The sequence below is a fragment of the Pocillopora verrucosa genome, chromosome 12, assembly GCF_036669915.1.
Source record: "Pocillopora verrucosa isolate sample1 chromosome 12, ASM3666991v2, whole genome shotgun sequence".
In the NCBI taxonomy this organism is placed as follows: domain Eukaryota; kingdom Metazoa; phylum Cnidaria; class Anthozoa; order Scleractinia; family Pocilloporidae; genus Pocillopora; species Pocillopora verrucosa.
This window is the reverse complement of record NC_089323.1, coordinates 5,445,609-5,467,616: the sequence shown is the minus strand read 5'-3', so window position 1 is coordinate 5,467,616 and position 22,008 is coordinate 5,445,609. Positions and strand designations below refer to the sequence as shown.

Genomic DNA, 22,008 nt, shown 5'->3' with positions numbered 1-22,008 from the left:
CTAACACGTCGCTGAAGGTCATAATTTAAATACAGACAAGCGCACAAACGTATCGGCCGATTTGAATTGTGCTCGTTCGAACATCCTACTCTCCTCGACTACTTTATTCTAGTTTATCTCTTTATTGGTGGTTGGTGGCGAGAAGACTTCGCTTGGTGGCGAGTACGTTGGTGGCGAGATCGTTCCTTGGTGGCGAGTTCGCCGGTGGCGAGTCTCCCTGGTGGCGAGGTAACCGGTAACCATATATAATAATGGATAATATAAAACAAAAGGAAAACTAACTATGATCTAGGTCCTACGACAGCTGATCAATCCAAAATTATGATGACATGAAATTGATACTGTGTAGCTGGTACAGGAAATACTGATAGCAAGTAATGAAAACTAATCTCTTCACGTGCACATAGACTTACATCGACTAAATATAAGAAAAGTATTATGTGATAATCATTAACTAGCCAAGTTACTTCAAATTATACAAATAAAGCGTTTCAAAAATAACACTTCTATGGCCGTCTGCGGAACCTTCATTTTCTGTATTTTAATTTCGTTTGGTTTTTAATTCTTTTTGTTTCATGGAATATTGTTTTTGATGACTGAAAAGTAGCTGAAAACCTTTCTTTTTTTCTTTTCTCTGCAATATTAACGCGAGAAACAAGGAATGTGGTACAGTGAAGCGAAATTCACATGAGGCGCCTAAAGCAAACGTGTATGAATGACCGGAAAAATTAGCTAAAAGCGAAAACTAAACTAAATGTCCTTAAACTTCCTCTTTTAAATTTTGGCTGTACTGATATGAAGTATTTGTCGTGCACATCCTGATGAAACGTTTAGTTATTCTATGAACATAGTGCAGTCTTTGCTAATAAATTGAGGATAAAAACAAATCAAACAAATACTTTTAGTTAGCGCCACCAAGACTTTACAGATATTAGACGACTACAAACTGGTGTCGTTTGATGTGAAATCGCTTTTTACAAGTATTCCACTTTAACTGACACTACAATGTACTGAGACTACAATCCAGCAATCTACCGATCCTCTACCGCTACCGACAGAGGACATTATGGACTTACTTAACCTGCGCCTTACGCCAACTTACTTTCAGTACTACAGTAGACACTACAAACAGTTACACGGTACAGCCATGAGGTCTCCAGTTTCTGTTGTTGTTGCAGAAATTGTGATGCAGAACATCGAGGAAAGCGCTCTTTCGACTTTCTGACAGACAATACCTCTTTACAATCGCTCTGACGAAGGGCTAACGCTCGAAACGTCAGTTTTTTTTTACGGTGGCTAATTTACGTTTTCAACTCAGTTGTTAACACTAAATTACCTCTTTGGTTACGCTACGTTGACGATACTCTCACCGCCGTACCACTCGACGAAATCGAGGCTTTCCACCACCACAAAACACTGACATACAGTTTACCAGAGAGGTAGAAGAAAATGGTTAACTAACTTTTCTAGACTGCCTGGTAAGCCGTGACGACAACTCACTACGGACAACAGTTTACAGGAAAGCGGCACATACCGACAGATTACTGGACGAGTCATCCTACAACCCAACCAAGCCACAACTATAAGGACTCTCACGCGACGAACGCAACTAGTGTGCAACACCACAGACAGCTTATCCGACGAGAACAAGTACCTTGACCGTGTTTTTCAATTATAACGAAGACTTCATCCGACGAAACACTCACAGACCTATTACTACTACCGAAGCTAACGACAACGCAACTCCCACGACTACAGCAACTCTACCGCTTATAAAGAGTATATCTGAGAACGTTTCGCGCATCCTACAGCCATTCAATATCCGCGTCGCTCACAAACCCATTACCACACTACGTCAGTTGCTGACTAACGTCAAAGACCAAGACGAACCGAGGAAATGACAAGGAGCAGTTTATAAGATCAATTGCTCCGACTGCCACGTTACCTACATCGGTGAGACTGGCAGAAACCTCACAACTAGACTGACTGAACACAAACGAGCGACGAGGAAGGGCGATGTCAACAATCACATTGCTGAACATCACCGACTTACGAACCACACTATTGACTGGGACGCTGCGCAATGCCTAACCTACAGCACCAACTACTTTCAACAACTGACTCAGGGAAGCTGGTTTACTAACTGTCACCAGACAGGAGTGTCGAAATTGAATCGTAACTTCGCGGTTACATTCGCTAAATATTTAAGCCAAAGAAGCATCTAACCGTGTCAGAAAGATAATAATTTTAATCATAATAATTATAATAATAACAACAAAAATAACAACAACAAAAAAAGTTGTGAACGCTTGACTGCGAATCGCATTGGCTTAATTGACATATCTTCTTATTAGTGCTAATCTACGGAACATAAACTCATCCCCAAGGAACATAATTTACCAAAAAGGAAATTGGAAAATTTGTGAATTTTTATTCTTGTATGAATTGCTCGTAAGAGAAGATCCTCTCTTGGAACACTTAAATTGTCTTAAAAAGATGATGGCTTCCCTTTTCAAACCTTATTTCAGTCGATTTTCCCATCTCTAATCGAGATTTTAAAGCTTTTCATTCACTAATTGCGAGTGGTTTCCGAATTTTTGAAAGCCTTGAGGGCTGTATAAGGACATCGAGGGTTCCCATATGGATTTTTCCGAAAAGAAAAGATTTAATTATTTACAATAGTATCTATACAGCAGCAAGAGACTAAAGTTAGTGAAGCGCTGTCATTTTCACCGATTAGCATTAAGTTTTTCCGCAACGCAAATTTATTTCTTCAACGAAGATTTAAAAGTCCGTAACACCTATTTCCTAATCATGAAGAACTCGTCTCGTCAGAGAAGAGTTCTTAAGAATGGGCTAAAAATGTTATATCACAGTCATCACCACAAGGTGTTTGTTTACATTAGTGTGATTATCATTTTGTGAAGACTTGTTTGTTAATTCCTTCAGCTCAGTATTATTCTGTTCAGGGGATCCACAGTTTATCCTGGACTTAAAAAAGAAAAAAAAAACAAGTTCTTACACGACGCATTCGTTGCTCTCAGATCCATGCTTCATTTGTGCAATGACTGGCCGGAAATTTCCCAATAAGAAGATTATCTCATCAACATAATCCTTGATCGTTTCCCTGGGACACCAATTCTCAATTGAGTAAAAATCAATCACTACGCTTGCACCCAATCGGCACCACGCTCGCAGATTTGTCTAGAAAATTCGCACCAATCCATCAACGAACACAATGCAAAACCATAACCAGTCTCGATTTTAACTATGAATCTACGATTGCTTGCTTTCATTCTTTCAAGTTGAATCATTATGATACAAACGGAACCGTTAAGATAGTTTGCCTGGGTTTCTATATATCTAGATTTCATACAACAAGTTATTCTCCAGGAGATATTTTTTAGATCGGGTGTAAACTTACAAGCTGACTTTAAAATTGCGGCCAAGTGCGGTGTCAGGCGTCATTATCAATTGTGTCCATTTCATATGGACACAATATAACTAAGGGATTGATACCCTTCGATAGAAAAATACAAGTCGTAATAGCCAGCTTTTATAGAAAAGTATTTCCCAGTAAAAAAGGCAACCCAGCTGCATTGAGTTTTTTTATTTTTTATTATTATTAGAATTTGGTGGTAATTGCTAGGAACCCACGCTTTGTTAATGGTGTTATGTGTTATGATATTTGTAACGCGACAGACATAAATCCAGTAAGTGGTGGAAATTTCTCTAAACGACGATCTAAAATATTGGAACTCAAAGCACTTGATTGATCGAGAATCACATCGACTATATTCTTAATCACGTGATTTATGAACACTCTGATTTACCTGAATAGCACCTCAGTTAAAGTTTCGGAAAGATATTCATAATGTTTTTCCTAGATGGCGTAAACTGAAATACTCTAGAAAAGATAAATCGCTTTGACCTCAAAATTTGTATCTCATATTTCATTGTTAAATTCGAGGACCTTTTTCCTATTAGTAATAAAGGAGTTAAAGCTAACATCTAATTGATTGCAAGTGGAATCCGATAGCCTTAACAGCTATCAATAAATGTCAAGTTCCTTTTCATTACATTTTATAGAAAATTAAAGATTTCCATGGCGTTTTACTATTGGCGTCCTGAATTTATAACGGTGGCAGAGTTGAACCAATATTTAAAAGCAAAAAGAAACAAAAGAAAATTTCTTCAGATGAAAAGCTTAAGAAGGTATAAGATCTGTCATTATCGCCTAGATAAGCCATTGTCGTGAAGACAAGCTCAAAATGATAGATATTTATTTCCCATCCAATCTTGTTGGCCACTAGTTCTTGAGGGTGCGTTCAACAGCTTATATCTCAACCATTACCACACTGGATGTCACTTTGCATGAAAGAGAGAATCTGTGAAGATTCGTTTGTTAACTCCTCCAGATAAGCATTCCTTCCTCCAAGGGATTCGCAGTTAACACATTGATCACTAGTACGTGTTTGCCAATATTTGTGTAAGTATCAGTGAAGATTATTTGGTAAAATCCTTCAAGTTTTAATTCCTCTAGGGGAATCGCTGTTTATCTCAGACACAAAAACGAAATTTCCTCTGAGATGGAAATAGCCATCACAGCAATCGCTGATGAACTTGTAATCAGAATTAAAATTTCCAACATTTAACCCATTGTTTGAGACGCATTTAGACTTTGCCATTATTTTACATATATCGGTTGATAAAAGTTATTAAATGAATAATTAAAAATGATAAAAAATAATGATGATGATAATAATAATAGCTATAATGATAATAACTGTAGTAAGATACAAATGCTCTCTTAGACCCAATCGCTGCAATCTCAGGACTTTTAACACAGTTACATATTAAGAACGTAAAGAATGATGAAAGCTATAGTTTTAATTATTCATGTCTTTTAAGGAGTTCGGGTATAAATGTAGCTAAATCTATGTGGTACAGGACAAAAGTTCTAAGAAGAGTCTGTGGTCAAACATCATAACTAAGCTCTCAGAAGATTTTAAAGACTTATTTAATTGATTTCAATCTTTTAACAAAACCCCAAAGTTGAATGAGTCTAATCACTTAAAGATCATAATGACAGTGAAATATCATAAAATAAGATGCTGCAGAACAGTTTGTTAAATTTTTCATTTTCGAGAAATAAATTTTTTAATCAATGAATGAGCTTCCTTTTGGGTTGTATTGCCTCAAAAAAGCTGTTTATTTTTCATCGTGAAAATACTTGAATTGCCCCAGTGATATTACACATGACATAAAATAACAGCATAGCCTAAAGGTAATAATACTAAAGGCAAGCATACTAACATACTTGTTCCGAAAGGTATTGAGCTGAAGTTTTGTCAAAGCATTAGGAAACGAGGCAGGCCATTCGAAAATTGACTGGAGTTTTTCAACTAGCTTCGACTCAAATTTTCTGAGCGACTCTAATTAACTCCTTCACAGCGCCTGATGGTCAAGGAATGAGTACGAAAAGCATATAAACAAAGAGTGGACTAAATTTGAACGCCAGATCCCTCTTGTCTAATCAAAGAGTCAACTATTCTTTTTACGTGAAGCGTGGTTGGGCGATTTTTTTTCGCGTGAATCGTGATTTAATATTTTTTTTTCTCTAGTGACTCACCATTTACAATGATAAATCTTTGCAAAAACGTTGCCCTTGCTGCCTTTAACATAGGTGGACTGTTTTTTGTTTTGCTTTTTCCACTAGGTTAAGTATCATTATTGCGAAACGCTATTCTGCCAAGCGTAACCCAACAAGATGACGAACATGTCTCAATCAACTTCGAATGATCCTTTTGGTGACTACCGGGCTGAAACTGCTGTCATTGAAGTGACTGTGGCTATTCTCATTTCCCTTTCAGCCACGTTCGGTAACTCACTTGTTGTGTATGTTATTAACAAGGTATCCAGGCTTCGTAATGACACCAACTTGTTCATACTTAATCTGGCATTGACTGACATCGCCATGGGGACGATCTATATGCCATTCCAGATTGCCAACCTGTGCACCGGAGTTTGGAATTTCAGCCAAGTGTGGTGTCAGATGACTGGATCAATTTTGTTCATTTTGGCTTATACTTCCATATTCACGATGGGATTGATAGCTTTTAATCGATACATAAAGGTCCTAAAACCGACCCTTTACAGAAAATTATTCCCCAGCAAAAGAGCAGCTCGGATGTATTGTTTTCTCGTTTGGCTGTTTTCCATCCTTCTCGATATACCTCTTATTACTAGTTGGGTAAGATTTTCATATGATGAGAAACTTAATCAATGTAAGCTCATGTCATATGCATACCCAACATTTACTGGGCCTGTGTTTACTTGCGGAGTTATGATCGCAATATTTTACTGCTACTACAAAATCTACAAAGCTGTGAAAGAAAGCACGGATAATTTGAATGCACATGCTGAGGGGAATGGAGCCCACTCTTCAAATGATTCTCGCCGTTCCAACATCACCGACGTCAAAGTTTCAAAAGTATGCTTCACCGTAGCTTGTTTTTATGTGATAACATGGTGCCCAGTCTCCATTTTCGCGGGCACCGGCATTTCAAGGTTTGCTATTGGACAAAAGTTCTCTAAAGTAAGTGTTTACTTGATGTTATCGGGTAGTGTGGTAAATCCATTTATCTATGGGTTTATGAATCCGCAATTCAAACAGGCCTTTAAAAGAATACTCAGCTGTGGTTGGTATGGTAACGAAAATACAGATCAGAGTCACTCAAGGAATAGAGTAGGATAATAGCGTCTGGTAGAATCACAATGAGCAGCGTCGATGACAATAGTCATATGAAAAGAATAGTTACGCGGCGGTAACAATATTTATCAGCAGTCTAAATGATAAGAAACATATCTAGGTGCTGAGGTTTAAACTGCAGTGAAGTCAGTCTTCTTGCTGCTTAATGTAAATAGCGTGCTTTGTAAAAAGTTTCATCAGCAATTGAAGAAAAAAATGGTAGCTATGCTCTTCCAATTATATGGTGATGCAGAAATTTCAATTTCTGTATTATTTTTGTTTGTTTGGTTGTGATTTTTCGATTAGTGAAACTTCAGCTGAAAACTCATTTTTCGTTGGTTTTTCTTTTCAATATCAGAGCGAAAAAAGTATTGATTTTTGCTTTAATTTGAAATTTAAATGAATAATAATCGTCCCAACTCCCATAAGATGGATCTAAACCTCAACCCTCACTACCAGAAATAATGTGACTTCTGTCAGTTTAGCGCTTAGGAGAAAACAAAAACTCTGGAAAAATCGCCGAAGTATTTTCAGTTTGAAAACCCTACGGAAGACATTGACCTGGGATTGCGATAACAGGTCTTTCAGCTTGAGGAATAATATTTTCTACCAGTTGAAAATCGATTGAAAGCTTTGAAAGGGAATTAGATTATACACAGGGTCGGCTTTAAATTAAGATCGTTATAAGTAAAATTTCTCGAAAGCTTTTCATTTTCTCTAAAATTCAAGATGTAATTAGTGAATTATTGGCGCTAAAATCTCTTCAAGTGATGTAAAAAGGGACTTTGAATTCATTTTAACCGGCGCATATATATTGGAAATACATATGCGGAATAGTGTTTCGAAGCGATAGCGAATGTACAGTTCTTATAGCATATGTTTAGAGAATTAAAAAAATTGTAAAAATGAAAAAAAATAAATGAAATAGAAACTCAGTGCCATGAACTCTGGAAATCTAGGCTTGTGTCATCTTTGCTTTATTAGCAGAGCTTGGGCTGGGTTCATTGAATTTCTAAACATCTTTTGAGGATGTACAGGAAAAAAATAATTTAAAAAATTACCATCAAGAAGAAGGAGATTTATTTTCTGTGAAGAATTTCCACATCATACAAACCCGTTTTTGCGAAACATTTGCGCTAAGAAGATTTACTTTCTGTGATGTATTTCCACATCATACAAACCCGTTTATGTGAAACATTCGCGCTACCTATGAGTTAAAGAAAAAGAAAACTCAGCGAATAGCGCTCGACTGAATCACATCGCCCAGATTTTCAGACCCTTTTTTTAGAGCTAATTTACGGTCTTAAGAACGACGTGACCGGGATACAACAGAATGAAATTTACGAAAAAGGCAATTAATAAATTGTTATCGTAAAGATATCATTCGCTTGACTGGTCAAACTGAATTTCTAATGATTTATCGTTAAATTCGAAGTAATATTTTCTATCAAAAATAGAAGCTTATGATTCTTTTGATTGCAGGTGTTTTGCATTTAGATTTCCCGCGGCAAAAACAAAATATTTTTTGAAGGATTTAGTGATTGTATTCCCAATTTGGTACCGTCTCTGAATAAAAGCATAATATAATTCCTCTACAACAACACCGCCATCGTAAGTAAATCTCGTTTAGAGCTATTTTAAGATAAGCAATATCTTTTTCCTAAAGCTTCCTGCCGGTTACGAGTTCTTTAGGATGTGCTGAAAAGGGTATAACATACCCATTGCCAATGGATATTCGTTAACATGAGGGTGAGTATTTTTGAAGACTCGTGTGTCTATTCACGCAAGTCAGTGTTGTTTTGTCCAAGGAGATCTGAAGTTCACCTGAGACTCAAAAAAATACAATTTTCGTTAGCCGATTTACCAGTTTTTTTTTTTCATTCTACATCGACGTAATCTCGAGGAAGTAGATCTTTTAGTGGGTGCAGTTTATAGTGCCGCCGACCAGATAGAGGAACTTTTTCGAAATATCCATCCACGAACCGCCTTCGACAAGGAAAACCTAAATTTTAAAATTATTTCGTTCTTTATTTGTTAGGATCACTCGCTTGAAAAGAATATGGCAAAGACCATTTCATAGCAGCAACTTCAAGCTGCTTGCACCCAAATTGGTCCTTAAAAGATAACACCGCAGATCTCTCCTACTATATGGTATAAAACTTGATTTAGTATTCATGTGTTTTCGAATGCGTCAGGAGATTCATTACACTCGCTTTCGTCCTGACTTCTTGTGATCTTCTTCATACATTAGACAAACCCTGCAAAAAATTATAAAGAAAACAGCTGTAACCACCCGACTTAATCAACCGCCTTTATATGCAAACCTTTTGGTGATATCAAGTACGGATCATTAGCATATCTAAATAGAAGGTAACTGAAATTCATGAAAAAAAGCCAATTACAAATATTTGGTAAATTTCCATTGCTTCATTGTAATAAACTAAAGTTATCGCCAAAAGATCGATGGCCTTGCCGGCTTATTTATTAAGGTAAGGTCCCTTGTTTTTTCATTTTCGGTGAGATTCACCGATTGGAAGTAGTCTCAGAGACCCTCAACAGCTGTTCATAAGGGTCAAATGTTTCTTAATAAAATTTCATAGAAAATGAAAGATTTTAAAAGGTTTTTACTGATCTCTTCCTCAATTTACTACCTTGGTTCTAGAGTGGTACCACAATTCAATCACTTTGAAACGCCGGCAACAAAAGAATATTTCTCTAAATAAAAAGCTGAAAGAACAGCAAGGTAAGTCATTGCCGCCCAGAAAAGTTGTTGTCTTCATCACAAATTGTTTTTTTCCAAGATAAGAGAAACCATCTCAGTAAGCCACTGGATATTCGGGATGCCTTGAAAAGTGCTTAAAGTTATGATCTCCGATAGATGTGCGTCAAAATAAGTGTGAGTATCTTTGAATAATATTTTGTTAACTCCTGATAAATTAAACATGAATTGTTTCAGAGGTTTCCAGATCACCATGAATCTTGCCTGGTGAATGATCTTATTCTTTTTCGTCGTCCATCGTTACAACCAGCTTCTGAAATGAGAATATTTATCGGTTTCGGTTTCGGTTTATTTAGGACGTAAAAGACAAGAAAAACCGGCAAGCTTGAGAACGTAATCGCCATCTCAACAATCGTTGGTCCACTTAGAGCATCTTAGTAATCGTGACACTCCATAAATCAATGGAGTTAAGGAGGAACTCTGACAATCTGATCCCTAGTCCGGCAGATCTCTCATTGGGTGTATACCTGGTGCATATTCTATAACAATGTATAATCGAATTCCAGATATCGAAAGGTTATATTTTTTTCAAAAATACAGAAGGTACTAATGATAGGGCTAAAGTGAATTTAAAATCCATTACACAGAAATATCATAAAATGGAATAGTTGTATGTACAGCCAAATTTATCTACAAAATCCTCGATCATTTCCGTTGAGAGAGGAAATTTTAATTGATTGTAGTGTCAAATTAAGATATATTGTTTCAATTCAATCTTTGATTGGTCTAGAGAATTTGCACCATGCATTCTATCGACTATCAAGAGGCCAAACAAAACCAGTCGCAAGGTTTGTTTCTGAGTTTGTCTTCAAATCTGAGTCTGCAATTTCTCGCTTTTGGTAAACCTAAGAGTTGAGTCATCATGATACAAATGCTACATTTATCGTAGGTTGGCTGTATTTCTTTATCGAGGTTCCACATGACAAGTTCTTTCCTAAAACATTTTTTTTCAACAGTGCATAGCCTTTCAAACTGACAAGGATGTCTAAAACAACTTCCCATGATCCTCTTGGTCGTTCCAGAACCGAGATAGAGGTCGAAGTCACTGTGGCTATTCTCATTTGCCTCACAGCAGTGTTCGGTAACTTGCTGGTTCTTTATGTTGTCAACAGAGATTCCAGGCTCCGCAACGTCACCAACCTGTTCATTCATCATTTGGCGTTGACTGACATCGTCTCGGCAACGATAGACATGCCATTCTGGATAACGAGCCTATATACGGGAACTTGGAATTTTGGCCAAGTGTGGTGTCAGGTGGCAGGATCAACTTTTAATTTTTTGGGGTGTGCCTCCATACTGATGATGGGATTGATAGCCTTCAATCGATACATGAAAGTCGTAAAACCCACCCTGTATAAAAAAGTATTCCCCAATAAAAAAGCAGCTCAGATGTATTGTGTTCTTATTTGGCTGGTTGCAGTTTTAATGGCCATAACTTATCTGAGTGGATGGGCAGGAATAAAATTTCACATGCGACTTTTGATATGTTCCTCTGAGCACACTGCATACGGATTAGCTAGTGCAGGGGTGATTATTAACGGAGTCATGATTATGATATTTTATTGTCACTTTAGAATCTACAAAGCTGTAAGACAAAGCACGGAAAATTTAAACGCACACGCTGAAGGAAACGGGATCCGCTCTCTAAATGATACTGGCCGTTTTAATATCACTGAGATAAGAGTTTTAAATGCATGCTTCACTGTGGCTTGTTTTTTTGTGATAACGTACATTCCAGTCTACATTATTATCGTTACTTGGAATTTTAGGTTTGATGTACCTCAAACGGTCCATATAGCAAGCATTTTCCTGAAGTTCTCGGGTAGCATGGTAAATCCATTTATCTACGGCATTGTGAACCCGCTGTTCAAAGTGGCTTTCAAGAGGGCACTCAGTTTTGGTCGCTATGGTAACTCAGACCCAAATCAGAATCTGTCAAGGAATCGAGTTGCAGTAGTTGAGATGACAGGTAGAAATTGGACAATATTTACACATCATAATTGATCATCTAGCGATAGAAATGCCTTTGTGAATCTAATTATTTAAACTGATATTTCATTTTAATAGTTGATGGTACACAATCAATTTCCGAATATCATACACTTTGTATTGAGCGTATTGTAAATAAAGAAACTGATTTAGATTTGAAGTTGAAATGAACGATAACGAGATGATAACAGATAAGAAAGGTCTAGTCGAAAAAAGACGCATTTTCTGGACTATTTCATGAACCAAAATCAAATCGTATTCACGTAAAAGTTTATCTTTTAAAGGTGTAAACTTTTGTAGCCTTTATTTTTTAACGATTAACGATAAAGAGCCAAAAGGGAGTATCCAGCCGGAAGCGTATGTTAATTTTCCTTAAGCCACGTCATGTTAATTTGACGGAAACTCGTCAATTCTACGAAACGTTCATCAATTTGTGAAGGTAGCGCAAACTTTGCTTATGACACGAAGATAACGAAAGAGTAGAATGGGAGAGTTATTAAACTTTATTCTCCTTATATTTTTCCCAGATATTTTCAACCCATCAAACAAAGCCCATTTGCCGAACGCAAAAGGTTAAAAAATGACCTGTGATCGCTCGACTGAGAATAATATAATATAATTGGAAACCCTTTTTTGATCTTAAGTAGGGATGCATGAACAGTCTCAGACAGAATTAACACCTTTCTAGAAGGGTTTAGTGTCTTTTTTAATCAAATTGCTATGAAGATAAAAGCACTTGAGAGGATTTTACTGATCATTGCAACTGTTGGTTAGTGGAACCATAACTCAATCCCTTTTCGACGGCAACATAATTGAGGAGCTAAAAGGATATAAAGAAAAATTATTGTCTTTATCGTAATTCTCTCTTGAAGAAGAAGAATTTTAAAATGGGAAACACTGGGGGTGCATTAAGATAGGCGTCTCTTTACTCCTGATACTTCAAAAAATTGTGCGCAAATACTGGGATTCCAGTCAAGTGTGTTGTCAAGTGGCTGTATCAGCTTCCCTCATTTTAGTTATGCCTCCATGTTAACGATGAGATTGATAGCCCTTAATCGATGCAAACAAGTCGTCAAACCTTCCCTGTGCAAAGGCTAGGCTGTATTGCAGCTCGGCTCGGCTTATGTGGATGGTTGCCATTCTGCTCGCCATTACTTTTCCTTGTGGATAAGTAGGGATATCATATCGCACAAGAACTGGCATTTTTATTGCGGAGTTCACTGTATTCATATCATTAAATGTAAGCGTAGTTTTTATCGGTGTCATGATCGTGATATTCTATTGCTACTACAAAATTTACAAAGCTGTAAAGAAAATACGAAAAATCGCGGCGCCCATTTTAAAGAAAATAGAGTCTGCTCCTCAAATGATTCTCGCGGTTCAAATACCACTGACGTAAAAGTTTCAAAGACATGCTTCTCTGTGCCTTTTTTATATTGTAACGTGGACTGAAATCTCCATTATTGCCGTCACACAGAGAGCCGGCTTTGATGTTGCACAAAAGGTCTGTACAGCAAGCATTTTTCTGATGTTCTCGAGCAGTCTGGTAAGTCCATGTATCGATGGGACTATGAATCTACAGTTCAAACTGACCTTTAAGAATGCACTTGAATGCGGTTACTATGATACCCGGGACACGAATCAGAATCGAATAAGAAATGGAGTGAGACGTGAGCTTGAAAAAAATTAAAAAGCCCCAGTGTAAATAGCAACAGCCATCTGAATAAAACAACATTTACCCAAAGTTAACAGAACTCATCATCATTTCTGTTTCCAAAAACAAGCACAGCGGTTTTAATTACGCGGGCTTTAGATTTAAGATAAACCAATCGATTTTTTAAGCCTTAGTAGCGGCTTCCTGCTGCTAAAACTATGCGAAATATTTCAAGAACTTGATGTCTTGATCAAGAGTTGGTATGCTTTCTTGGTATACTATAATATTTATGGTTGTGTTGCGCTGTATTGGTAGTTTGAAGAGAACAGCCATGTAGCCCAGGGTCGTTAGCAGAACTCAAATCGTATTTTGTTAGTTTTCAGTGTTTTGCAGTGAAAAAATGTTGAGGGCTTGTTAAGTGCTTTTCCTTTTTCTCTCCTCCGAGTATTCCTGTTCCATTAGCCTTGAGAACATCAATAAGAAAGAAAAACTAAAGTTTTCTAACCAAAAAAGGAAGAAAGAAGACCATCGTTTGCCCATGCTCACTCCTCTGGGGCTTTTTAGCAGGCTGTACTCGAATTCCTCTTGACTAGTGGTAATGAATTGTAAAGCTACCTCCGAACCCATATTCAGCAGTCACCCGCGGGGAATGGCGCGGTGGCCGCTTAATAGAGATTGAATTAGTTTTATGTAGGAAAACCCGCTCAAAAATATCATTAGCATTGATTCTAGGGGATAATTATGGATTAAATATACTCGAAAGCTTTTCGTAGTTTTATTTGAGTATTTCTGCTTTAAGTGACCGTTCAATACAGGTAGAAGACGATAGAAACAGGCCTCTGGGACTCAGAAAAGGGTGATTACGACCGCTTAATAAAGGTAATCGCTTAATAGAGATGGAAATTACTGTGTTTAAGGAGAATGAATTTCCAGGCTTTGACGATCGACCGCTAAATACAGAATACAGAATTCAAGCACCCAGGGTGCCTGAATTCTGTGTAAATATTGTACCATTATGTAATGTTTCAAGAAGGAAAGTACTAGCTTGCAACACTTATACGAATTTCTATCACAGTTATTGGGTTGCCTCGTATACTTTTTCTGCTCATGTAAATTTTATGACATTCATGTGAAAGGCACGTGAAAAGTATTTCAATAGCACTTGAGAAATGTTATCCATGTCACTAGCTCATGAAGTTTCAGTGTGTTTACGGCGAGTTGTATTTACATCGAATATTACACTTAGGTCTTAAACAGAGCCCATGAGTACCAAATAACCCAGTGTTAAAGCCTTGTTTTGAAAAGTAAAAGTTGATGGAAGGGTCTTGGTCAAAAAAGGCGTAACAGTTTGGGTCGATATGTGTGAATCCGAAATAACTGTAGACCTATACGACATACCATAGAGGACGTAGAACTAAGTCAAGATTGAAGAAAGGTCATAATGAATTTTGCAACTGGCTGCGAGGAATGTCAACTTTCCTAGAAATTTTAGAGAGCGAGACGCGATTCTTTATTACGTACTATTTACAATTCAAACATCCGATACATCATTTACTTTGGCGACATTAAAGTAGAATAATTAATTGTATTCAAACATTTCGTAATCGTACAATCCTGATCATCAGTTTTATTGTATAAATGTGATGTTCCTTATGAAAGTAATGTCAGTTATAATGCAGTCTCTAATCCTGTTACAACCACGCGTCTTACACTGTTTCCTGTTTGACTCTGATTTTTTTTCCCCCTGCCATAGCAGCCACATTTAAGTGCCATCTTGAAAGCTAGTTTGAACTGCGGATTCATAATTCCGTAGATGAAGGGATTAACAAAACTACTCGAGAACATTAGGAAAGCACTTGCTGTGCTGAGCTGCTGTCCAAAGTCAAATCCTGCATTCCACGTAATGGCGATAATGGAAATTGGAGTCCATGTTACAACATAGAAACAAGCCACAGTAAAGCACGCCTTTAAAACTTTCACGTCGGTGATGTCTGAACGGCGAGAATCATTTGATGGGCGGACTCTGTTTCCATCAGCGTGTGCCTTTAAAATATCCTTGCTTTCTCTCACGGCCTTGTAGATTTTGAAGTAGCAGTAAAATATTGCGATCATGATTCCGGTTATAACTACGCCCACAATCAATAATATGTAAACACTGGACTCTACACTACAAATGCTACTTCTTGTATAATATGTTATCCCCACCCATCCGCCAAGAAAAGGTATAGCGAGAAGAATGGCAACCAGCCAAACGAGAACACAATACAACCTAGCTGCTCTTTTACTGGGAAATAACTTTTTGTACAAATTGGGTTTTACGACTTGAATGTATCGATTTAGGGCTATTAATCCCACCGTTAACATGGAAGCATAAGCCAGAATGAGCAAAATTGATCCTGCCACCTGACAACATACTTGGCTGAAATTCCAAGTTCCCGTATATAGGCTCGCTATCCAGAATGGCATGTACATCGTTGCCATGGCAATGTCTGTTAATGCCAAACTGTGAATGAACATGTTGGTGACATTATGGAGCTTGGAGTCTCTTTTGATGACAAACACAACGAGTAAGTTCCCGAACATGGCTGAGAAGCAAACAAGAGTGGCCATAGTCACTTCGACGCTAATTTCAGTCCTTGAGCGACCGACAGGATCATGAGAAGTTGATTCAGACATGTTCGTCATCTAGTGAGGTTATCCTCGGTTAGAAATCTCCTTTTGAAACAAACAACTTGGCATTGTGTAATCTAGGAAATAAAACGCCAAACTATGTGAAATATTTGTTTTGAAACATGATTCACCTCTAAAATTGAGCGAAAGCAGAGAATTATATAAAATTAAATCCAAGGCGCTGTTCAGGCACCTTACGATCGGCTATTCAATTAGGATCTTTGTACAAAGTCTATGCAGGTAATTTTCTGAACAATAATCTCATTTTCATTTTTTTTCTTTTTTCATATTTTACCTTCAGGAAAAGATGATAACCAATTGCCTCGAATCGAAGAGAAGGTTGAAGTTTTAAAGTTTTTACAAGCCAGCAAACAAAACTTCATTTAAGTGAAGTCTTTACATTTTTTGCAACATCAGTGAATTGTTTTCGTGGACGCTATGGACATGAATTAGCACAAAATATGTTTAAGATAAATGATTTAAAGAGAGTACATTTCCATCTAGTGTAAATACCGTAGTTACTCACGAATTGTTGTCGTATCAGGAGTTAACAAACGATTCTGTATAGGATATTTAGCGGTGATCGCATTATTTGCTCTTAAGCTTTTCAGAATATTTATAAGAACTCGTGGTTTGCTGCCAGCTTGTGAAAAAAGATCTCTTCGAGCAACTGATTTGCATTGGAAACTGAAACTTAAGAGGACTATAATGACTTATCCTTCCCCCTTTCTAACTCGTGAATTGCACGCATGCGCAAGAACGAGTTATAGATACGATGTAGGGAATAGCGCTCGCTCGCTCGATTGGTCGATTCCTGTAAACTTTTTTTCGATTTTAGGCTTTTGAGTGCATTTGATAGTTTTTGGCGAGCAATAAACAAACGAAATGGCGACCTTTGTTGCTAAGAATAGTGGTGGGGTGAAAAAGAAGCCAATGATAATCTTAAAAGAGTGTTTTTTTTTTCGTTTTAGTTTCAACAAGCGGCGCTAGCGACTGGCAGGCATGCAAGGATTCACACTGAAATAACAGAACAACCTTCGTTTTTCATAAAATTGTAATTCACAATCCTTGAACTTGAAAACAATCCGAAGATTCATTGAAAATATCACTTACTGCGAAGTGCACAGAGTTTACAGATGTTCAAAAGCTTTTTCTGTTATAGCGTGAGATTGAGGACAAAATCGATCATTACCTTTCGTATCGTGAGTTTTTCCTGTGGGAAGCAACAAAAGATGCCGGCGACTGACGAAATTACAAGTTAACACGAAAATCAAATAACACTAAAACAAACAATTTTAGCTACCGATTTTCAGTGAATTTTCAACGAACAATTTTCTTTTAATTTTTAAGACAATTCGAAGATTCAAATTACGTATTACGTACTAAAATGCGAAAGTTATACACCACAAAATTGAATAGACCTGAAATGAAATTCTATCTTGTTATCGATTATAAGTTGCCTAGCACGTGACTAAAACCTAAGACAGTATTGCCTTGATTTTCTAATATTTGCAATGATAGACAGTAAATTTCACTTTTCACCCACATTTACTTCCAACCTTTTCTTTTGAACCAGAAACAAAAATGATATACGTTTAAAACACATGGCATCATCCACCCTTGTCAAATGTACTAGCATGACCATTTCAATTGTAATGCCTTCTTATCCCGACGTTACTTTGTTTCTTTGCTACATTAGCGAACGCTGAACTACTGCTTGTACTCTAGATACGACAATCAACCACAAAATTCCCTAAACCAGATAACATTAAACATAATCCAAAAAATCATGTGTCAATTCACGAGTTTGCTCATAGAGCACTGTGATTAACTTTAAAATTCAAGAGATTATCTTTCGTTACCTTAGAAAAATGTTGAATTGTGGTTCCACTCGGCAGGTTAACGATTGAAGAAGTTTTTAGTAAAATCCTCGTAAGTTATCTCAGGGAAAAATATCTTCGAGAGACTGATTTACACTGAAAACTGCATCTTATCCTTGCGACAATGACTTATATTGCCATCCTTTCAGCTTCTCAAGGCTGAAAGGTTGACATTTCACAATACTTTTTTTCTTACCTTTGAAAAAGGATTGAGTGGTGGTTCACTCGCCTGCGACTGTTAGAGATCGAAGAAATGATTGGTAAAACCCTCTTAAAATCTTTAATTTTCCATAAAATTTAATATAAAAGAAACTAGACTCTGGACAGATGTTAGGGGTTTTTCAAAGACTACTTAGATATCTTAAAGTATCCCTACTTAATAACAACAAAAGGTTTGCAAATGTAGGCAATGTTATTCTCAGTCGGGGATCACAGTTTGTTTACTAAATTTTCCAATCAAAAACTGAGGTTTTTTTGATGCGTTAAAAACATTATAGAAAAAAACTTAACAAAAGCGAGTGTTCTGAGCTGTCTGACTCAAGTCTTTGAATATCTTTGCTGCATTAGCAAAGTGTGCGCTGGGTTCACGGAATTACTAAAATTAAATGTTTCTTAGGATGTGCACGACAAAATTATCGCAGAATTTCCGCCTTACTTTCACAAAGAGGCTTATGAACATTTAACATTCGCCTTTGGCTTATGTTGGATTATTTTTTCAGCTATGTTGTCGTTAAAAAAAGTTACAAATAAAATTTTATAAAAGTTCCCGCTTTAGAAACATAATTTTTCCGCAATTGCACGTGGATTTTTGGTTAATTAAATTCAGGAAAATTCTTACGACGAAACCCTCTTCTTCTCTTTAAATTTGATTTTCAATTAAGTAAGTTCAAGGTTTTTCAACACTTTTCTGGTATTCGCTGGAGGTAAAGTAGCACGGAGATATTTTAATGTGACGGTGTCACAAACCTCTCACCTCGTGCGGTAAACGTTTCGATGAAGATCCGAAGTCTGAGATACTATATAAATTTTTCTCGATTTCCTAACTTCAAGTCCCAATTTTTTTGTTTCGTATGGTAATAAAAACCATCTGCGACACCCCCGTGCATCCACTTGTCTACAGCACTTCACCGCCAATTTATGTAATATGATATTTTAACCTTTAAGTTTTCAATACGCATTTGATTTGCGAACTTAACTAACCTGCATTTATTATTCGTTGTAAAAGAAATATATCAGAACAAACAAACAAACAAATTGTACTCTTTTTTAATTAAGATCCACGCCACGGTGACGTTTTGGACCCTGGAATCTCTGGGTTCTGTGATAATGACACTAACGACGAGCAAGTTACCGAAGATGGCTGTGAGGCAAAAGAGAATGGCCATATTGACTTCGACATCAGTTTCAGCTCCGAATGACCAAGAGGATCATAGGAAGTGATTCAGACTTGTTCGTCAGCTTGTAGGGTTACGCTCAAACTTATCATGTAAGTTTGAGCGTATCATGATGATTCAACTCTTAGGTTAAACTAAAGGAAGGAATGGTAGATTGACTTTGAATGCAATTGATTTTGGTTTTTACACTCTGTTGATCGAGATGTTGGTGACAATTCTTCAGACCAATCATCGTGTGTACACTGCAAACGTGAATGACTTTTGACACTCAACTGAAAGTAGCTCGTCTGGGAAACTCTACTGACTTGAAACGAGCGGTTAAATTAATCTTTAACTATATGCACAACAGTGAAGATGTACAAAAACATTTTCCATAACACTGATCAAGGATCATCTTGATAGAAATCCCTAGCCAGTTATCCAAAATAATTTCGGGGGTAAGTTTCTAAATAAACTGTGGTGCTGCGTAGGTGGGAGAGTATAACAGGGTAATTTAGGCTGACATTTCGAGGGTTAGCCCTTCGTCAGGGCGATTGATCGAAAGGGCTAACGCTCAAAACGTGAGCCTTTTAACTCTTTACGGTGGCCAACTTACGTTATCAACTCAGTTGATAACACTAAATTACCCCAAAATAATTTCGGTCATATTTAATCGGTTTTTGCAACCATTTTGAAGCCAAAAGTGGCTGGAAAGACATTATATTTCGGAAGCGTTTTATGGCGATAAGTTATATATATATATATATATATATATATATATATATACATATATATATATATATATATATATAAATCTTTTTTTTTTTTATTTATTTATTTTTTTTGGCACGGGATATGTGAAAAACTAGTAATATGCTACCATTAAGCAACGATTTGATATGAAAGTATTCGACTGCGACACGTGTAAGTTTCGTAAATTGTTTGTAAATATTCCTTCCCGCGCTCTGCGTAAATATTTAAATAATAATAAACATAGCACTTCTAGAAAGGGACTACAACTTTAGAGATTAAAATGTTTGCAGCCTCAAAACAAATAAAAGCTATGGAAAGTAAGCTGACAGGCTTTTCTCACACTATGTACCACAAAGTCGAAATCATTCATAGCATTTTCTTTGCAGCAACAAAGCAGAAAAACACTTTCAGCTTTAATTTTTGATTTGAATACTGAAACTGGAATAACTTACAGCTACTGCCTATGTAGTCCTAATAATCAGTTTTGTTGTCTTAATTTAATCTTGTTAAAAAAAAAGGAATGTCAGTTTTGCCGTAGTCTCTAGTCTAGCAAGCAGCACTGATGATTAGTTTTCATGCGTAAATGTCGTCTCCGCATTCTCCGCAGTCTCTAATCTCCGTCCAATCTCGCGTTTCGCTCCATCGGGCTCTTGGTTTCAAATGGCAAATTTCGTATGATATGATACCCTTGCCCATCCGCTAAGATAAGGTGTGGCGAGAAAAATAGAAAACAGCCAAACGAGAGCACAGAACAGCCGAACTGCTTTTTTACTGGGGAATACCCTTTTGTACAAGCTGGGTTTTACGACTTTTATGCATCGATTAAAGACTATCAATCTCATCGTAAATATGGAGGCATGAACCAAAATAGAAAAACAGATCCGCACAACTGACACCACACTTGGCCGAAATTCCAAGTTCCTGTATATAGGCTCGCTATCCAGAATGGCATGTTCATCGCTGCCGTGGCAATATCAATCGATGCCAGATTATAGGTAAACATATAATAAGAGAGAATGTAAGTTTTGAGCTCGGTAAAGAAATACAGATAAATGTTTTTCGTCTTGTTACAAGACAAGACGAAAGAAATAGAGAAATACGTCATTCGTCTTGTCACTAGACAAGACGAAAAACATCTTTCTCTATTTCTTTACCGAGCTCTTATTCTATTTCCAAACAGGACGCCATCGACTATTGGTGATCCTAGCAGTATGTGGGACGCGTGTCATATGAACTTCGTAATAGACCTCGCTCACCGAAGAGTCTCTGTGGCTCTATGGCAGAGCATCGATGGTCTGAGGTTAGATTCCTCGTGGGGACTCAGAATTTTTTTTTGTCCTACGCTTGTGACAAGACGAAAAATATCTTTCTCCAAAAACCACATAGTTTCCAAATGAGCATCATCGCCTAGAAAAACAAACATTTTTTATATTCATTTGTATTAATTGCTGTAATCATTTATTGGCCAAACAAATCTATCCCTTACACAGAAGAACTTGTATAAATGACAAGCATGCATGAGAGTAACGAAGGCAAGTTTTTTCTTTTTTTTTTTTTTAGATTTGTTACTCGAGCTTTATAAATATTTAATTAAAGCTGATGATACAAAAAAACTTAAGGAAAGGTAATACAAATTAAAAAATTCATGTTTGCCTCTAGCTTCACTTTAATCCCCAGACAACTATCAAATGGATTCATTCATAAAGTAAACTAAAAACGTCTGTCGTGTTGTCCCAATAATTAGAATCTCTATTATCGATAGAAAAAAAAGGACTTCTAACTTAATAAGCTTATGATATGAACTTTTTTCTTTGCGTATTTATTTACCTTATCATATGAACAAACCAATTCCGAGAGAACAAAAATTCAAAAAATATCAAAACTCGGTTTTTTTCAGGCCCTACAGCCTTCTTATTTTGTCTTAATGAGGTGATGAAGTGGGAAACTGTGAAAACCCTCAATTGACACTAACAAATCTCTCACATCTCTGGTAATTTTGTTGCATTCAACGTTAAAATGCTCTTAAAATAAATTCCGATAACGATGTGTAACTGCCTTTAGCAAGTTCTACCGAGGCTTGTGATACATTGTACTGAAGTAGTAAAGAACAAATGGAAGTTGCGAGTACGGTTCAGTCTTGAACATAAAACAAATGTCTA

The 22,008-nt window shown here is 36.8% G+C and overlaps 3 protein-coding genes across 3 annotated transcripts; 2 read left to right on the top strand and 1 right to left on the bottom strand.

Moving 5' to 3' along the window:
- The first annotated feature begins 5,770 nt into the window (after positions 1–5,770).
- On the top strand, positions 5,771–6,757 carry LOC131769539 (melanopsin-like). Its single transcript, XM_059085257.2, has one exon. It carries the CDS (start codon positions 5,771–5,773, stop codon positions 6,755–6,757), a length of 987 nt encoding a protein of 328 aa, XP_058941240.2.
- A 3,754-nt stretch (positions 6,758–10,511) lies between these two features.
- On the top strand, positions 10,512–11,534 carry LOC131769540 (beta-2 adrenergic receptor-like). The gene has a single exon (XM_059085258.2). The coding sequence runs from the start codon at positions 10,512–10,514 to the stop codon at positions 11,532–11,534; it is 1,023 nt and encodes a 340-aa protein (XP_058941241.1).
- A 3,307-nt stretch (positions 11,535–14,841) lies between these two features.
- LOC131769541 (melatonin receptor type 1A-like) lies at positions 14,842–15,849 on the bottom strand. The gene has a single exon (XM_059085259.2). It carries the CDS (start codon positions 15,847–15,849, stop codon positions 14,842–14,844), a length of 1,008 nt encoding a protein of 335 aa, XP_058941242.2.
- Positions 15,850–22,008: the final 6,159 nt, after the last annotated feature.

Excerpts from the sequence above, each read along its gene's own strand:
- LOC131769540 (XM_059085258.2), top strand. The coding sequence starts at position 10,512 with ATGTCTAAAACAACTTCCCATGATCCTCTTGGTCGTTCCAGAACCGAG.
- LOC131769539 (XM_059085257.2), top strand. The coding sequence starts at position 5,771 with ATGACGAACATGTCTCAATCAACTTCGAATGATCCTTTTGGTGACTAC.
- LOC131769541 (XM_059085259.2), bottom strand. The coding sequence starts at position 15,849 with ATGTCTGAATCAACTTCTCATGATCCTGTCGGTCGCTCAAGGACTGAA.